This window comes from Serinus canaria, chromosome 12, assembly GCF_022539315.1.
Source record: "Serinus canaria isolate serCan28SL12 chromosome 12, serCan2020, whole genome shotgun sequence".
NCBI classification, from domain to species: Eukaryota; Metazoa; Chordata; class Aves; order Passeriformes; family Fringillidae; genus Serinus; species Serinus canaria.
This window is the reverse complement of record NC_066326.1, coordinates 15464311-15480085: the sequence shown is the minus strand read 5'-3', so window position 1 is coordinate 15480085 and position 15775 is coordinate 15464311. Positions and strand designations below refer to the sequence as shown.

The window sequence follows — 15775 nt, the reverse complement described above, 5'->3', positions numbered from 1 at the left end:
CTGATGTGTGTTTCTTTCCGTGTCCATTTCCAGTGGCTGAAGTGCCAGGTGAGTGTGTTCCTGAGCCTCAGCAGGGTTCTACAGCTTCCACAAGCTGGGTTTAGGGAGCTTAGATAGAAATGGAAGGATTGTATTAATTCACCTTGTGGGTGCTTTACTGTGATAAATAACTATGATTGAGGTAGGAAGCTCAGTAATGGAGGAAGAAGTTGGAGGAACTGATTAAATAAATGCATGCCAGGATTTGCACATGATGGAGGAGAAAGGTAAGGCTTTATTAGCTTCACCTGGTCACTGGAATTATGATCTGCTCCACCCTGTCAGACCTACACTGTTCTTACATTGTCCTGAATATGCTGCTGGTGTTTTGGGAAAGGTGAAAACCAACAGCCAAATGCTGCCTCTCAGTACAAGTCTGTATGCAGAGGGGAGATGGAGGGCATTAAATTTGCAGGGGTACTTACCCTTCAGAATGACAAGGACAAAATTAACGACTGCTTTGTGCTTTTAGAATGATGTACTCACGTTTTCATATCTTGCTGATTGCAGCCCCCCAGGTGGTAACCACTTGTCTCTTCTCGGCTAGGTGGGAGGAGTATTTTAATTGTTCTTTAACTCCAATGTGTATTTCTGTTTGGGGAGCAGGTAACTTCTTTGTTTGTTTTAGAGCTTTTAGGCTGCTTTCTGGACAAAATCCTTTAAAAGCTGAAACTTCCTGTAGGATGAGGGTGAGCCAGAGGAGGTGGAGGAGCTCCCCAGGCTGTGGAGCTTTGGTGCTTGTGCTGCACCACAGGTAACAGTGGTGCAGGGGCTGAGCAGGACAGGGCTGCTGTGGAGGAGGAGTGGAGTAGCTGCTCTGTGGAGGAAAGGGATCTGTGCCCCTGTGTGAGTGCAGCTCGGCACAGCTGTGGCAGCAGGAGATGCTCCTGGTACGTCAGTCAGATGCCAGCTGGAAGAGTTGCTGTGTGAAGCCTCCTGAGCAGATCTGGCACTTGTTACTCCAGAGCAAAGCAGGTGAGTACAGGGAGCCAGTTCCCACAAAGAATATCTACTACTCCTTTGTGTGCAGATACCCACTGCTGCTGGCACCCACTTTTGGAACTCCTTACCTAGAAATGCCTTTTTGCTCAGGTGCAAGGGCACAGCACTCACCTGGGAAAGCAGAATCACTTTCTTATGACAAATGGCAAGCCAGAAGTCACTCTGTAGATTATGTGAAGGGGAAAAGCCAGGTTCCTGCTCTCCCTGCAGCAACTCACAGGGCACTGCTTGTTCCATTGGAGTGGGGTTGGTAAAGCAGGCCAGCCCTGGCTGTTTGGAAATGCCAGCTGTGTTCTGCCCCTTGCAGCCTCAGATGGCATCCGAGTCATGCTGGCATTACTTGAGTTATAACAATAAGCTAGAGCTGTTCTTTAGGAGCAGAACAAAGGCAGCAGTGTATTTTTTTTTTAATATCTACAAAGTATTACAGCTTTCTGCTGCTCTTTCAGCAGGATTAACAGTCTGGAACTACCCAGAAGCTCCAGGGTTCTCCTAGGAGTTCTGTAGCATTCCATAATTCTTGGATGAACTGACACATGTACGTTTTTTTCCGCCTGCTCAGTGTTGAGAAAAATCAAGTCATTTGCAATAGTGTTACAAGATACAGAAAGCTCCTGAGAAGCAAAGAAACTTTGCTTCAGCCTGAATTTTATGTGCTGACTGCAAGGTGAAGTTTTTGGAAGGAGCTTTGCAGTCAGTACATTAGTTTTTCTTTCTTTCTAATAGCTAAAAATCAAAATCCAGAAGTAGGTGTTGCAAGGCAGCAGGATGTGGTTTTGTGCCCTTCTGACAGCAAGCAGGGGGAGCCACAGCTTTTGTGTTACAAACAAGCAAATAAAACTGGAAGGAGGATTTTGTGTTTGGCAGTTAAACAGAATAATTCCTCAGGCAGAGCAGGCAAGTAACTCTACAGTCATGACCTGGGTTCTGTCCTGTGATTGCTGTGGCTGTTAGCAGGAAGTGGCATTTAGTGGCAGAACCCCACATTCCCAGGCAGGATGGGGCTGCTCTGGAATGCTGAGAGCTCTCTGTCTCAAGGCTTGGACTGCCTTGGAATAAATATGTAGCATTTATACAGCAAAAGCACCCCTGAGCTGTTTCCCACAGCAGCTGGTGTGGGAAACACCAGCTGCTGTGGGAAAACTACTACTACTACTCTCACTACTCTCTGCTTTCTCCTGACACTTCCTTTGGTTTAATTCACAAAACCAACAAATATTTTAAGAAAGTGGTCAGAGCTGACCAAGCATTATTTTTTTATTGTATTATAAAGACCACTGGAGTTAAATTGTATATTGTTAAAAATCATAGAGCCGTGAGTGAAAGTTACATTAAACTTTCTTTTAATTGAAGACAAATAAAAGAACCAAGGGCTCAAACACATTTTAAAAAGACATCTTCTGTTCTCCAATGTCTTCTCTCGAGCAAAATATACAGCACACACATATATATATAACATAACTACATTCAAGTACCAAACAGAATTTACATTTTCCCAAACAGAGAAAATAATGCACATGATTCACATACCTTAAACCCAACCATGCATAAAAACACTGCCAATAAATCAGGAGTTGAACACAATTCATCACACTAGGGTGTATTATTCTGAAGTATCGACATCGTTGGAATGCATTAACACTTGGGAGTCTGGGTTTGTAACCCTGCTTTGAAGTCCAGCTGTTCAGAGACTTACTTGTTCAAGATCTGTTCAAATTTTGGGTTAATAAAAGAAAATCCATCAAATGCAGACTGATCCATGGACTCAATCAGGTTTTTGTCACTGTAAGACAGTTTTGGCTTCTCGCTCAGAAATTCTCTGTCAAAGTTGTTGTAGTCACTTGCTGATTTCTATATTAGAGAGGGAAGACAGTTTAAAACAAACTTTGTATTTTCTTCAAGAACAAGTTATTTAAATACAAAATGTTGTGAAGTTAGTCTTTTAGCTTCCTCTTTCCTCTCCTTTAGAGAAAAAAAAATCTAATTTTAACCTATTTTAACAAGACTGTAAGATTATAACTGGGCCCTTTCTTCTTGTTAGTTGGAAACCTAACAGAAAAACCAAACACAGGTTGCTTTGGAGAAGAAACCTGGATTTGGGATAACACTGCGTTATTATCCAAAGATTATCTGTTGACAAAAGCAATGCAGCATTAACTGACACATCAGACCAACATTTCTTGCCATTAACCAAAATGTTTAAATTCCTGAGAACATTTTTCAGGCTGTACATGTTCAGAGAATAAAGCAATGCCCTACAGCAGCTGTTTTATGTTTAATAAATATTCATGTAACTAGAAACTGTTTTACACTCTCCACCACCAAAGATTTCACACTTCTCTGGGAATAAGCAACACAAAACCTTTTGTGTTTGAAGGGAACAGCTCTCCTCCATAGAGTACATTTTAAAGAGACTGTTGCCTCCAGACCAGTTCACCTGTTCTAGGAACAGGCTGGAGAAACACTGGTTTGGGATTTTAACCACGTGAGCTGAAGCAGCAGCGTCCCACTGTGATACAGACTGAGTTACAATCTGTTCTGCAGGTGTTTTTTCGGGTAACATCAGGCATGTGCCTGAATTCCACGTTCAGTACCTTAGAGAATGCTGCTGCTTGCTTCCTTGGAGATGCCTGAGTGAGTTTGAAGCAGCAGAGACTTAATGCATGCACAGAGTGCCTGCAACAGGAACCAGCTGAGCAGCCTGGAGCTACTGCTGCTCCTCCCATGTGCATTTCAGAAAAGCAAACTGTGAGGAACTGTGAACATTCTAGCACAGAGGAGATCAAAGCTATCTGTTGGTTTTCATGAACATTTTATCCATAAAGCTCCTTGAGAGGAGGAAGACAGTCTTAAGATTTCAGGGCAGTCAGAGGAGTACAGTGCACCTGTGTATAACTGAACCATCCAAGAACAATTAGCTTACAGATACACAACTTTTTCACTTGTAAAATGTGAGGAGAAAATGGCAGTGGGATCATTTGTGCAGGTACAGAATTCACTCCTTATCCCTGGGCTGCTGTTTACTAAGAACAATCCACTTACCACTTTTGGCCTGAAGGGAGGGTCCATCTCCCTCTTCTCTAGTGCTGTCCAGTTGATTGTTTTGAAGAAAGGATGGTCTCTGATATTCCCAGTGACCCCAAGTCGTTTTGCTGGATCCCTTTCAAAGAGCTGCAGGAGAAGACACCCAGTAAAGAGCTGCTCCAAAGGTGTAGAATTACAGGTATGGTGCTAAAACAACTCGGGGTGCTGGCAGCAAACAGAGCATTAGGAATTAATCTGACCTGGCTTTCCCTTTGTCAGAGCAATTTGCTGATAAACAGCTCCTTGATGAGGAGATCTGTCTCTCCCTGCACAGAGGCAGTACCAGCACCCCAAGGATCATCAGCCCTACCTTTTCCAAGATATCTTTTGATTCCTTGGTGATCCAGCGGGGGTAGTGAGGGGTGTCCACTCGGATGGACTCAAACAGTTCATCTTCATCATCCCCATGGAAAGGGGACTGGCCAATCAGCATCTCATAGAGCAGCACCCCAAAGGACCACCAGTCCACAGAGAACGTGTACCGCAAACCCTGCAGGATCTTGGGCACACAGGAGGGAATTCAGGTAAGAGGCAAGAAGCAGCAATGCATCCCAAAAATAAGGAGATTTTTCAAGAGATATTTCAAGAGAGAATCTTTAATGACACTAGCACTTAGGGGGGAAATAAAAATCCATCTCTCTGGGAAATTGTGGACACTGATGCAGAGCTGTGGTTTGCCACACTGACCTCGGGAGCAATGTAGTCGGGGGTCCCACAGAAAGTGCTGGCCTTGTTGTCACCAACAACGTTTTCTTTGCACATTCCAAAATCAGCTATTTTGATGTGGCCTTCTTTATCAAGCATCACATTGTCCAGTTTTAGGTCTCTGCAAAAAGTGATTTTAAAATGTTGTGCTTTAAATTGTTTTTGTAATCAGATGGACACAGTTTGTTCACTGATAAACACCTCCCCAACTGCACACACAAAGGCTTTTCAAGAAAAATAATCATCCATCAACACCATCCATCCAAAATGGTACTTTTGTGCTTTGAAGGCATGAGGGACAAGGGAAGAATTCTTTCTTGTCAAAGAAAAGAAGAGGCTGAGGTACATATATAGAATGTGACCTTACAATCCTCATTTGCTTTCAGATGCAGAAGCACAGCCAGAGCTTCTGTTGCTGCTGGAAGGCAGTGTGAGTTAATGCCCCAACAGCTGACACAGCAGTGCTGCACCAGCTCCAAGGCTCAAAAGGAGGATTGTGCTGGATTCTGAGAGCCTTTGGCAGGAATTTGATTGTTTGAAATCTGCCCAACCCTTAGCACTACCTGTGACTTGTTCCTGGTTACAGCACAAGTTCATGTGTTGTGGCACGGCCTGTGAAGGGTCCTATTCATGACTTTTCTCAGAACAACACTATTCAACCAAGAAAGAGCTTTTTTCCCAGCAGTTTCCAAAAGCTACATTCCCTCCCTTTGACCGTGCTGCATTTTTTGTCCATCTGGCTGCAAATGCACATACCAAGGAGGGCAGGCTGAAGAGAAACTGAACAGCCCTGTGCTTACCAAGGGCTGAAACAGACCAGAGAATTTCACATAAGAACAGGGAAGTCTTTTCTCCTGGGTAACTGAAGTTCCCAGTACCAGCAGTGGATCAGGGTCTGGCCCTTGATGCTTTGACCTGGTGAGGCAGAGGCATCAATACTCAGGTTTGACCAGAAGGCAAAAGCAGGGAACTTCCACCTCAGTGGTTTGCTCAAGGAGCCCCTCCCTCACCTCCACACTAAACAGACTCATGACTTGAAGGCAGTGCTTGAAAATAACCGAAACAAAACTGCTTTTGTGTAACACAAATCCCATTCCATCATTCCAGTTGCCAAGGAAAAAACCACACAAATAGAGATCCATCTCAGGCATGTTAATGGCCTTGGAACTGCCTCAGATCTCTGACAGACAGGTTGTGTTTGTTACATCAGTCAGGAATTCAAAGATGCATGAGGTGCTAAGGCAATTCCCAGGTCCCAGCCTGGAGTAGCTGGTACTCACCTGTAAATAATGCCTTTGCTGTGGAGAAACTGGAGCCCACACAAAATTTCAGCTCCATAAAACCTGAAAAGACCAAAACATCTTTTAATCTTCACTCAGTTACAACAGTCAATGCAGGTGGCCAAAACAATGCTGTGGGCATCTTTTCATGGAGTGGGAAGCACTGTCCACATCTTTAAATGCCAATGTGTGTGTGCTTATGCAGGCAGATGTTGTAACCTGCAAGATAATCCCTTCACCACACATCGGCAGTGTCCAACACCAGACAGCAGAGGGGATACGGCAGCAACTGCTGTCAGGCTTCATCCCACTTCCCTCAGGGAACTCCATCCCTGTCCTTCTCTTCAAAAACAGTCTTTGTGTGGCTTTAGGGATAGGCACATGCCTTTGAAAGAGAGCTATGGGAGCTCAGCCCCCCAGGACTGCTGCAGGAGGGACTGGGCACCAATGGCAAGGTTGGAATTGGGCCTCACCCATCCCTCTGCACCTGCCTGGTCACAGCAGACACCCTGCAAAATGCCATCACTTCAGGGGCACTCTTCTAAAAAAAAGCAAATAATCTAGGGGACATGAAAATCTGAAAGAATGCTTCCCTCTGCCCCAAAAAGCTTTTTTTTTTTTTTCAAATTGGAAAAATACAAAACTATTTCAATTTCTGTACAGCAGATGAATGGTGGTCCAAAACAAATAGCACAGAATACACCCAGAGAGGATGCCAGATGCACAGATGTTTGCTGGGATCCAGGTAAGATGGAAGGGCTTTATCCACGTTTTTGCTGGGGAGAATGGGAAGGGAGCTGACCTATACAACTGGCTGCTGCTGTTGATGCCAGACTTCTTGTGATCCCATCCAGTCAGCAACCCTTAGTGCAGTGCCAGTAACAGAAGTAATATCCCTGGGGCTTACAGACAGGTCCAGTACACTGCACTGTTACTTTTTAAGGTTTACATGCCACCCCTTCAGTGATGCCATTACAACACCCATGGTTTGGACGAGAGAACTAGAAAATGACCTCAATAAAAATGATAGCTAAAGTAACAATAATAGAATATTTTTGCATCCTTTAAACATCACTGGAGCTGAAAGTATAAGTCACAGATAACTGACACAAGTGCACTTACTAAACAAAGTGCTTACCCATTAAATTAGCATCTCATGGAATGTACAGGTTTTTGGTACTATCATGTCAATTTAGCAACAGCACTAGGTGAGTGTTGAACTTTTTCCCCCCATGTTGTTTTCCATTTGCTTCCATCAGAATACTGTCCTAAAGTACACTGAAGCTGTGCCTTTTGCTTTTCAGTGCTGGCTCATGTTGCAATTTATTTTGCACCTCCAGGAAGAAGCCGCCCATAAGTACAGCATCACAGCTATGTAAATTAAGGAAGCCCAACTCCACACCTCATTAAGTGAACTTCATTGTATTCAACCAGAAACATGTTTTCAACCATCAGCCACTGTAACTTGACTGCAGGGGAGGAGGGGCACAGAACCAGAAGCCGTAAAGGCAGAGATGGACTCATGCCTGAAGGTGGGGAGTGAAGGGCTGAGGACTCACGTGGCTCTGTAGAGGTCGAACCGCCCCTTGTCCTGGATGTGGAACATCAGGTCTCCCCCATTCAGGAACTCCATCACGAAGAACAAGTGATCCTTTAGCAGATAACCAGGGAATGGAACAGTTACTGATGCTATCCAATCATGAATGAAGTAGCAATGTGACTCCAGGGGACCAAGCTGGCACCCCCCTCTTCTCCTGAAGGATTTTTGGTTTCATGCACCCCCGTGAGGCTCCTTCAGAGTTGAGTGGCCTGGTCTTGTAAATATAAATATCTGATCGTGTATTCTGTGGGTTTCTAGACTTAACACACACTGAAACAGACTGATTTCAATCTGTGACAGTCATCCTTTTCCCCTCACCAAGGGTAAGACTCAGATTAAGGACTTAATTAAACTCCTTATTCCAGACTGCATACATGTTTCCCTGATCTTATTCTGTCCTTATCAAGGTATATTTGGTCATATTCATATTTACTTTCCACTAGGCCTGTGAATTGCACAGAGCACAAGAAAAGGACATTTAATTCTTGCATCACTAAATTACTTTCATTTGACTGCTGGTATCAGCATCAATTAAAGGCTCAATCTGTTGTGTTGCTGTCACCATTTAAATTTTTCTGACCTTTGTCTGAAACGTGCAGTAAAGATGTGTGAGAAATGGATTTTCCCAGGCAAGAGCAAGGACCCTCTTTTCCACCATGGTACATTCCACATCATCATCAATTAGCACCACGTCCTTTTTCAGAGCTTTGATAGCAAAGAATTCATTCTTCCCTTTCAGCTCTGCAAGCAGAACCTACAAAAAATTAAAGATGAGAGTACAGCACATGTAGGAAAGACTGGTGCTGATGTATCAGTGAGGGAAAGCCAAAGGTGGTGCACTGGCAATTAAAAACCACATTTAAATGGGAAAGATTAGGAAGGTTTGGGAAGGTGAAGCTGCTGGACACAGATGAGGAGATGGGGCTCAAGGGCCATGTACCACAGACAGTTTTTCTGTCAATGCCTTGTGAGTGCATAAAGAGCAGCCAGGTAAAGCCTGGTCTGTCACTGGAGCTGCAGTTTCAGAGACAGCAGTGGACAGAGCCTGTGGAGGTCACACTGTCCTCCCAAACATCCCCTGCCACTGCACTGGGGCATTGGGAGGCTGCTTCTGTGTGGAAGGAAAAGAACTCAAATGTCCATTTGCACTGGATATGTGCATTAAAGGGCAATTCCTCTGCCTCTATGCTAAACACTGACAAACTGCTGTGCACTATAATCACTTTGGGGTTCACACAAGATCCAGCTGATGAATTTCCAGTGTCTTTGACCAAGATGTCTACATACAATTCTGTTAGAAGGTCACTGACCCAAGAAGCTGTGAGACCCTTCTGGTTAAAGGAAAGAGCCCATCACATTGCAGAGATCAAGCCAGGCAGACACCTGAGCTCTCAGTTTGTCACATACCTTTCCAAAGCTTCCTTTCCCCAGCACTTTGTGGAAGACAAAGCTGTCTATGTTGAATTTTCTCCTTGCAGTTCTTGGCACTGGCTTGGTTGTGTTTACCTCCCAGAGCTTGTCATACTCGCTGTTATCTGCTGAGCAAAACAGGGAGGGGAAAGTTCAGGGGATGCAGGAACCCTGCAGGACTCAGAGCCCTGGCTAAGAATGAGGTACTGACACAGCATTTCAATGCATCTGCTGCTGGAATTACTGCTGAACCTAAACATAAGGGACAAGTCCTGGGTAAGCTTTTCATGTGGCCAGGAGATGGTAAAAAGAAAGACATGCTGCTTTTTTTAACAGCACTTATTAAGAAAAAAAGTCTAACACAAGGTAAGAATGAATAACTTCTTAAATGTCTGGTAGATAAGTGGCTGTATTGAAACACTGTTTGTTTCCTCACCTGTTGTGTCTCCTCCTGGAGCTTTATGTTTCTTATCAAAATCTTGATAAATACCAACACTTTCTACAGATCCAGAATCAGACCTCCGTGTAGATTTCTGGGGAGAAAGGGAACATTTGAAATTATATTAGCACTGTTACTTAAGAAATAGAGTAATAGCTTTAAATGTAACATGATGGCAGCATAAACCTTTCTTTTTAACTCCCAGTATGTATCTTTTCTCAGGAAGTTTGGTTCACAGACTATTTAGTCACCTTCTTTACAGCTTCACATCAGCCATTTGCTTTATTTCCTTCACTGCAAGAAAATAAGTCATTGAAATTCCTGAACAGTCTATGTTCCATTGTTCATTGCAAAATTATTAAAGGTATAATGGTTTGAACCACACTGGAAAGGATTTGAACTGTGGGAAAATGTCCCCTTGGATGTCTGCTCATGTGAAAGAGGAGATGGGAATCACTGGACATGCTGAAGCCATAGCTGGATGTGTCCTTAGCACAGAGAAACAACTTTTCCACATGGGAGATCCCTGAGATCAAATTTCAGTAATGAAAAGATTGAGCTCCTGTGTCATGAAAGACCTGCCACAACAGCTCTCACTGTTTTCAAAGTAAATATCCTGTGAAAGCTTAGGAGTACACATCTCAGAGGAAGCACTGTTGGCTTCTGTGATATCTTTTCCTGTTTTATTTCAGAGCTTGCATCTGAATCTTTATTTGCAGAAGCTGACCACAAAGGATCATGCTGCAGCAGGAGAGGAACAATGCAAGTTATGTGGCCAGCAATAATTCCAGAGGGGTTTTCTGTGTGTGTATATATCTACATATTTACATCAGATTAATAAAAAATGAGACTAGCTGGTATATTTCTCCTTATTCACTTAATTTTATAATTCAAGTGGAATTTTAAAGTTGAAGCCTGTAAAAACAGATTTTCAGCATTCTCATGCCACTGATTAGCCCATAAAATGGAAAGGAACAGAATAATCTTGGCACTGCAGAAGAACAAAACTGGATTTCAGGAAGCCACACAGCTTTTAAAGAATTGTTTAGGTGGCATACCCCCTTCCCTATTTCAGTTTCAGGCTATTGATATCTTTGTTAGTCTTGATAAGTGTCAAATGAAAAAAGACAAAGCTGTTTGCATTTCCTCTTTTCCAAATACAGTTTCCCATAAAAGTGATGCAAAAAAGATGATGTGAAAAGCCCAAAATGCTCTGAAAACAAGTAATTACCTGAGAAAAGGCAATAAAGCTTACCTGGCTAACTTGATTTAAAGCTTCAGCTAGCAACTTCTGGTTTATTCCACATAAGTTTGCCACCTTCTTCTGGCATTTATGATGCACATTCATCCCACATTCTAAAAGAAATGTAAGGATTGTTATACAAGCATCAGGAAAATACTGACATTACAACAAAAAGGGCTGTTCTGTGCAGTTCAGAAACCTTTTTTTATGACCAGACTGGACATGGACCTGTCATTGCTACCAAAATTGCAGTTTTTATCCTTTAACACAATGAAGGCTATAAAATGGTTTCAGAAGGGAAAAACCTCCAATCATCATTACTTTATTCTCAAAATCTGTGACAATGAGGATCATACTGCCTTTTTGTGGGAGCATTATAAAAGCAATATTTACAGTAAACGCTTTGAATGCACTTTGAGATGCTATGTTGAGTCAGTCTCCAAATTTCAGCTATTCCCAAAGCAGTAATTTTGATAATGCTCAAGATTACACCTCTGCAGTGTTTCCTGACTCCTTCAGCAGCTCCCCTTGGCTGAGCTGTCCCACGAGCCCAGTGCCTCTGTCTCTCTTTTGTACAAAAGCTTTTTTACCCCATACGGACGAGACGAATCCCACCCTGCACGACACACGGCAAGGCACAGTGTGCACACCAGCAGTGGGGGAACACTGGAAAAGCACAGAGCTGCCGGCTCCCTCCTCCTCCTCACCTTCACACTTGAGCCCTTGCTTGACCAGCCCCCAGAGCAGGCTGCCACAGTGGTCACAGAAGGTGGGGCTCATGTAGTTGTAGACTCGGAAGCGGTGCGGCATGTCGATGTTGAAGCGCTCCTTCTGGAACTGAGCACAGCCACAACCATGTCACCTCAGCCTTGCTCCCTCCCCAGCAGGGACATGGCTCTGCCCACACACAGCACCCACCCTCACAGAGCTTCCTGATGCTTTTCTTACTTGGAAGCTTTGCCCGCTGCCTCTTACAGAACTTTGCACTGCTTTAAGCAAAGACAGAACCTTGGGTTGTACAGCCAAGCATCTCCCAAATGGAGCTGTCAGCTTCTGTACAAGGCTTTGTTAGTTCAGCAATGTTTAATTACATAATTACACTCTAAATATATTGTTTCAGCTCTTACCATTGTGTCCCTGCTGTTGGCTGCAGTACCAGTACACCTCCCAATGATTTTATCAATGCATTTCTTATGAATAGCAGCATTGCATTCTTCAAGACATGCACAAGAAAAAAAAAGGATTCATTCAGATGATAAATACATGGGACAAGGTATTTGCATTTAATGGCAGAATGTGACAATCACACTCCTTTTGCATCATACTATGGACACCAAAAGTTCATTTTCTATCAAGATAATAATCTTTAAGCTGGTTCCTCCATCTTTTTTCTTTTACCATAAACTTTATTTCTAAACTAAATCAGCAATGCCCCCAGCATTTGATAGCAGAAGGACAGTATTATGCTTTTGAGTTCTACCCTTTGATAGCTCCTTCCTGCTTAGAGTAATGCACAAATCTATGCCAAGTCAAAGGTGATTTTCAATTCAGCTGTAAAACCCCTCAATAGTTGTTATTTACTTTAGAAAAGGTTTCACAAAAAACTGCTGTCATAAATGAGTGCAACTCTTCAACAGCACTACACACTCCTGAGAAGAATAGCTAAGTCTAAATCTGCTCCTGAAATCCCAGGTGGGAATTCCTTTGGTTATTGTGCAAAATTGATATTTAACTTCTACTACTACCCATAGTGATTATGCATTGTGCCATGAATATTTAGAAATTTTTTTCAAGATCTCCAGATTTATGTGGAAAGCAGCAGAAGAATAAACTAAAAAAAAAAAAACAAACAAAAAACTTACGTCTACATTTGTATCCCTGCTTGTTGAGTCCCCTGAAAAACAAATTATAAAAAAGGAAATCAATACATTTTCTGGAATAAAAGGTGCATGGTTTTTATTTTATTTTTACCATGTCAATTAGTAAAAATAAAATAAAATTTTATTTTTACTAATTGACATGGTAAAAATAAAATAAAAACCATGCACTTAGATACCGAAAAAATAAATAAACCATGCACTTAGATTACCAGAACTTAGACCAATTTATTAATTGGTCTAAGTTCTGATTACCAGAACTTAGACCAATTAATAAATTGGTCTAAGTTCTGGTAATCAGAATCCTCTGTCGTAGGAAAGCAGGGTTTAGAAGATAAGGTCCTGTATTTGACAGACCAGCAAATTAGGAGGAAAACCCAGGAACAACAAGGTTTCAATCACATGGAAAAGCCTCCCAACCTAACTTAGGATAAAACCAGCCTTACTATGAAAGGGATCCAACTTCTCTGTGGGTCTCTAGGCTGCCATCAGTCACTTCACATCCCAAAGCCTGGCCATTATTTTCTCAGACCCCCCCCCTTGTTCTCCTGTGGCAGAGCTGCTGATGATCATGGCCAGATATCACCTGATGCTGATGGAGTTTCTGCCTATTATTTCAGTGGCAAAAATGTTCAAGCTCTGTTTCTCAGTGTGAAAGACAACTATAGTTCTTAGGTATAAAAATTCCCTTATTGAGTATGTAACTTCATTTTCCCATCACAAATTTATTTGCCACATTTGGTCTGAGTATATCTGAAGCAAATTTTGCAGTAACTGGGGCCTTGGAGCTGAGGGAAGCTTAGATTTTCTTTCTTACCATACAAAGTCTCTGCAGACAGAGCAAAATGTAGGCTGTCCAAAGAAGGTGGCAATAAATTCATGACTTTTGATGTAGTGGATTTTGGCTTGCTTGATGGCTCCTCTCCTGTTGATAGTTACTGTCCCCTCCTCTTCCCTCATCGACTGTCTGCAGTCTGAGGGGGACACAAGAAGACACACTTTTAACACTTCCAGGTATTACAAAGGTTAATATTTGCTTCTCCCAAATATTCAGTTTGTTTTCCTGTTTCTGACTTGTGTTTCTGTTCATTTTACACCTGCATTGTGCTGACTTTCAATCCACCAGGGATGGTCAGGTGCACACACTGCTTCCCAAGGTGTCCCTGGGTTCTGTGCAAGCACTTCCCACTCCTGCCCCACAGAAAAAGCCTTCAGCTGATGAACTGAGAGCAAAGAGCAGGGATGGAGCCCAGTTTTGATAGAGAAGTGACAACCACTGCTGTTTCTTGAATAAACAAATCTATGATTTCTGTTCTGTGATTCATGTTTAATATGAGTAAGTATTTTATTATAGAAGCAGGAAGGTGAGCAGAAGCCTTTTCCTACTGCTGCTCCACAAGTCCTCCCGAACCAGAACTACAGCAGAAATTCAGGTGAACTGCTGCAGCACCTTCTGGGTGACCACAGGATCATCCTACTGCAAGATGACTTTCTTCCAGCCTCCAGGATCATTAAGGAGCAAAGACAAATGAGATTTCCAGTTAGACATTTCCATTTTGCTGTTTCATAACATTCATATTTTATCTTTCCATGAGTCCCAGTCTCATTCCTTTCTCCTTCTAGTCCCCATGGAGTCAAATTATTCAGTGTTATAATATTGCTACCTGCTCCCATCCACTGGAGCATCTAATACTGGATCACACAGAAATCACATGCAGCATTAGGCCAAGAAATAAAGCAACAAACAAATGCTCAGGCTCCATGTCCAGCTGGCTCACACAGGTCCTCATTAGAGGTTATGGTTATTTTCACTCATTTCTAAGGAAGCTTCTGAGTTTCTTTTACAAAAATGTGAATTTGTGGCTGTAAGACTGAGACACAGACTATTTAGTCTTAACTAAGCATTTTTGAAGGCATAGGGGTTTGTAGCAGAGGTTACCCAATGCAGGTATATCAAGAGACTGTGTAACTGGTGATTTAACCCAAGAACACATTTCTTGTCTGTTGAGGGACAATCCCATCCAGCAGGAAAAGACAAAGGCTTGAACTGGCAACGAAGAGCTGATCAACTGCTAACTCCATCAGCTCTGGCCAGCAGCTTGTGGGTCCCAGCCTGGCAGAAATGTGGACACAGTTCATGTGTCCAAAGTGCTCTAAAGCTGAGGGCAACAGCATCTTGCTGTTTACAGGCTGGGAATTTCCACAGCCATGGAGTAAGGAAAAAGCCAGAGGAGCATTTTTCCCATTGTCAATATAACACTTTTTTAAAATTTGTTCTGTTGCATTGCTGCCTTTTATCACTATCAGGGGGAGCCTTGCTTTTAGCACTGACAGAAACAGATTTGTGTCCTGTGCCAAGTCACACTCACTGCAGTGCCTGAGCTTACTACAAAGTCACCCAGGAGCTCTGGTTTTCTGGCTGCTAGATGCACTTGGTTCTTGTCATTTGTTTCAGCTGGCTGCCACCACTGCTACTCCAACAGACAGCTGAACCTGGAATACAATCTGTCATGTGACACCTTTCTGAGTGTCCTAAACTAATTTATCTGTCACAGCCAGCAGCAGCCACACTGCAGCAGTGTGGGCTGTCTTAGAAAAGAAATGGCATCATCAGCTCAGATACTGAGGAAAGATTAAGCATATTAGTGAAACGAAAATTCAAAAAAGGTCTCCAGGTTTTGCCACTAGGTATTCATGTACTTTTCTGAGAAACTGGCCACCTGGTTCAGAGAAAAACCCAGCCCCTGAAAGGACCTTCCAGTGTGCATGGTGACCATCCCTGAGTCACCCCTGCCCCTCCAGGAACAGGATTCCTTCTCCTTGTTCAAACAGGCTGCTGAATTCACCCAATACAAACTCTTCAGCTGCTGCACTTCAGCTTGTGGCAGTCTGCAAGCTGTGCTATCTCTGTTTAATCCTGCTGAGCAAACACACAGACCTCACCCACTGCTGCCCAAATGCTTCAGGGAAACCACACTGGTGTGGTGCAAGGGAAACAAGGTGCTTGAGAGGCAGCAACACCTCACATTGTTCGCTGCAGTAAAGGATGTCTTGGTAAGGAGATTTAAACAGTAACAGCAAGGAAGCAGAGAAAGG

At 43.0% G+C, this 15775-nt stretch overlaps 1 protein-coding gene across 3 annotated transcripts in view; it reads right to left on the bottom strand.

Annotated features, from left to right (window-relative positions):
* Positions 1-2361: 2361 nt before the first annotated feature.
* Positions 2362-15775, bottom strand: part of PRKCD (protein kinase C delta) — a 59875-nt gene continuing 46461 nt past the window's right edge. For 2 of the 3 annotated variants that reach the window (XM_030228022.2, XM_050979407.1), the window contains 14 exons: positions 13497-13653; positions 12665-12696; positions 11930-12015; positions 11510-11639; positions 10815-10915; positions 9557-9653; positions 9118-9248; positions 8291-8464; positions 7670-7761; positions 6111-6173; positions 4813-4951; positions 4436-4624; positions 4084-4212; positions 2362-2892 (listed from right to left, as the gene is read on the bottom strand). In XM_030228022.2, coding sequence (XP_030083882.1) covers positions 2734-2892; positions 4084-4212; positions 4436-4624; positions 4813-4951; positions 6111-6173; positions 7670-7761; positions 8291-8464; positions 9118-9248; positions 9557-9653; positions 10815-10915; positions 11510-11639; positions 11930-12015; positions 12665-12696; positions 13497-13653 — 1679 coding nt within the window. In that variant the 3' untranslated portion in view covers positions 2362-2733. The remainder of the gene's footprint in view (positions 2893-4083; positions 4213-4435; positions 4625-4812; positions 4952-6110; positions 6174-7669; positions 7762-8290; positions 8465-9117; positions 9249-9556; positions 9654-10814; positions 10916-11509; positions 11640-11929; positions 12016-12664; positions 12697-13496; positions 13654-15775) is intronic. The other variant, XM_030228023.2, reaches the window with a different exon arrangement.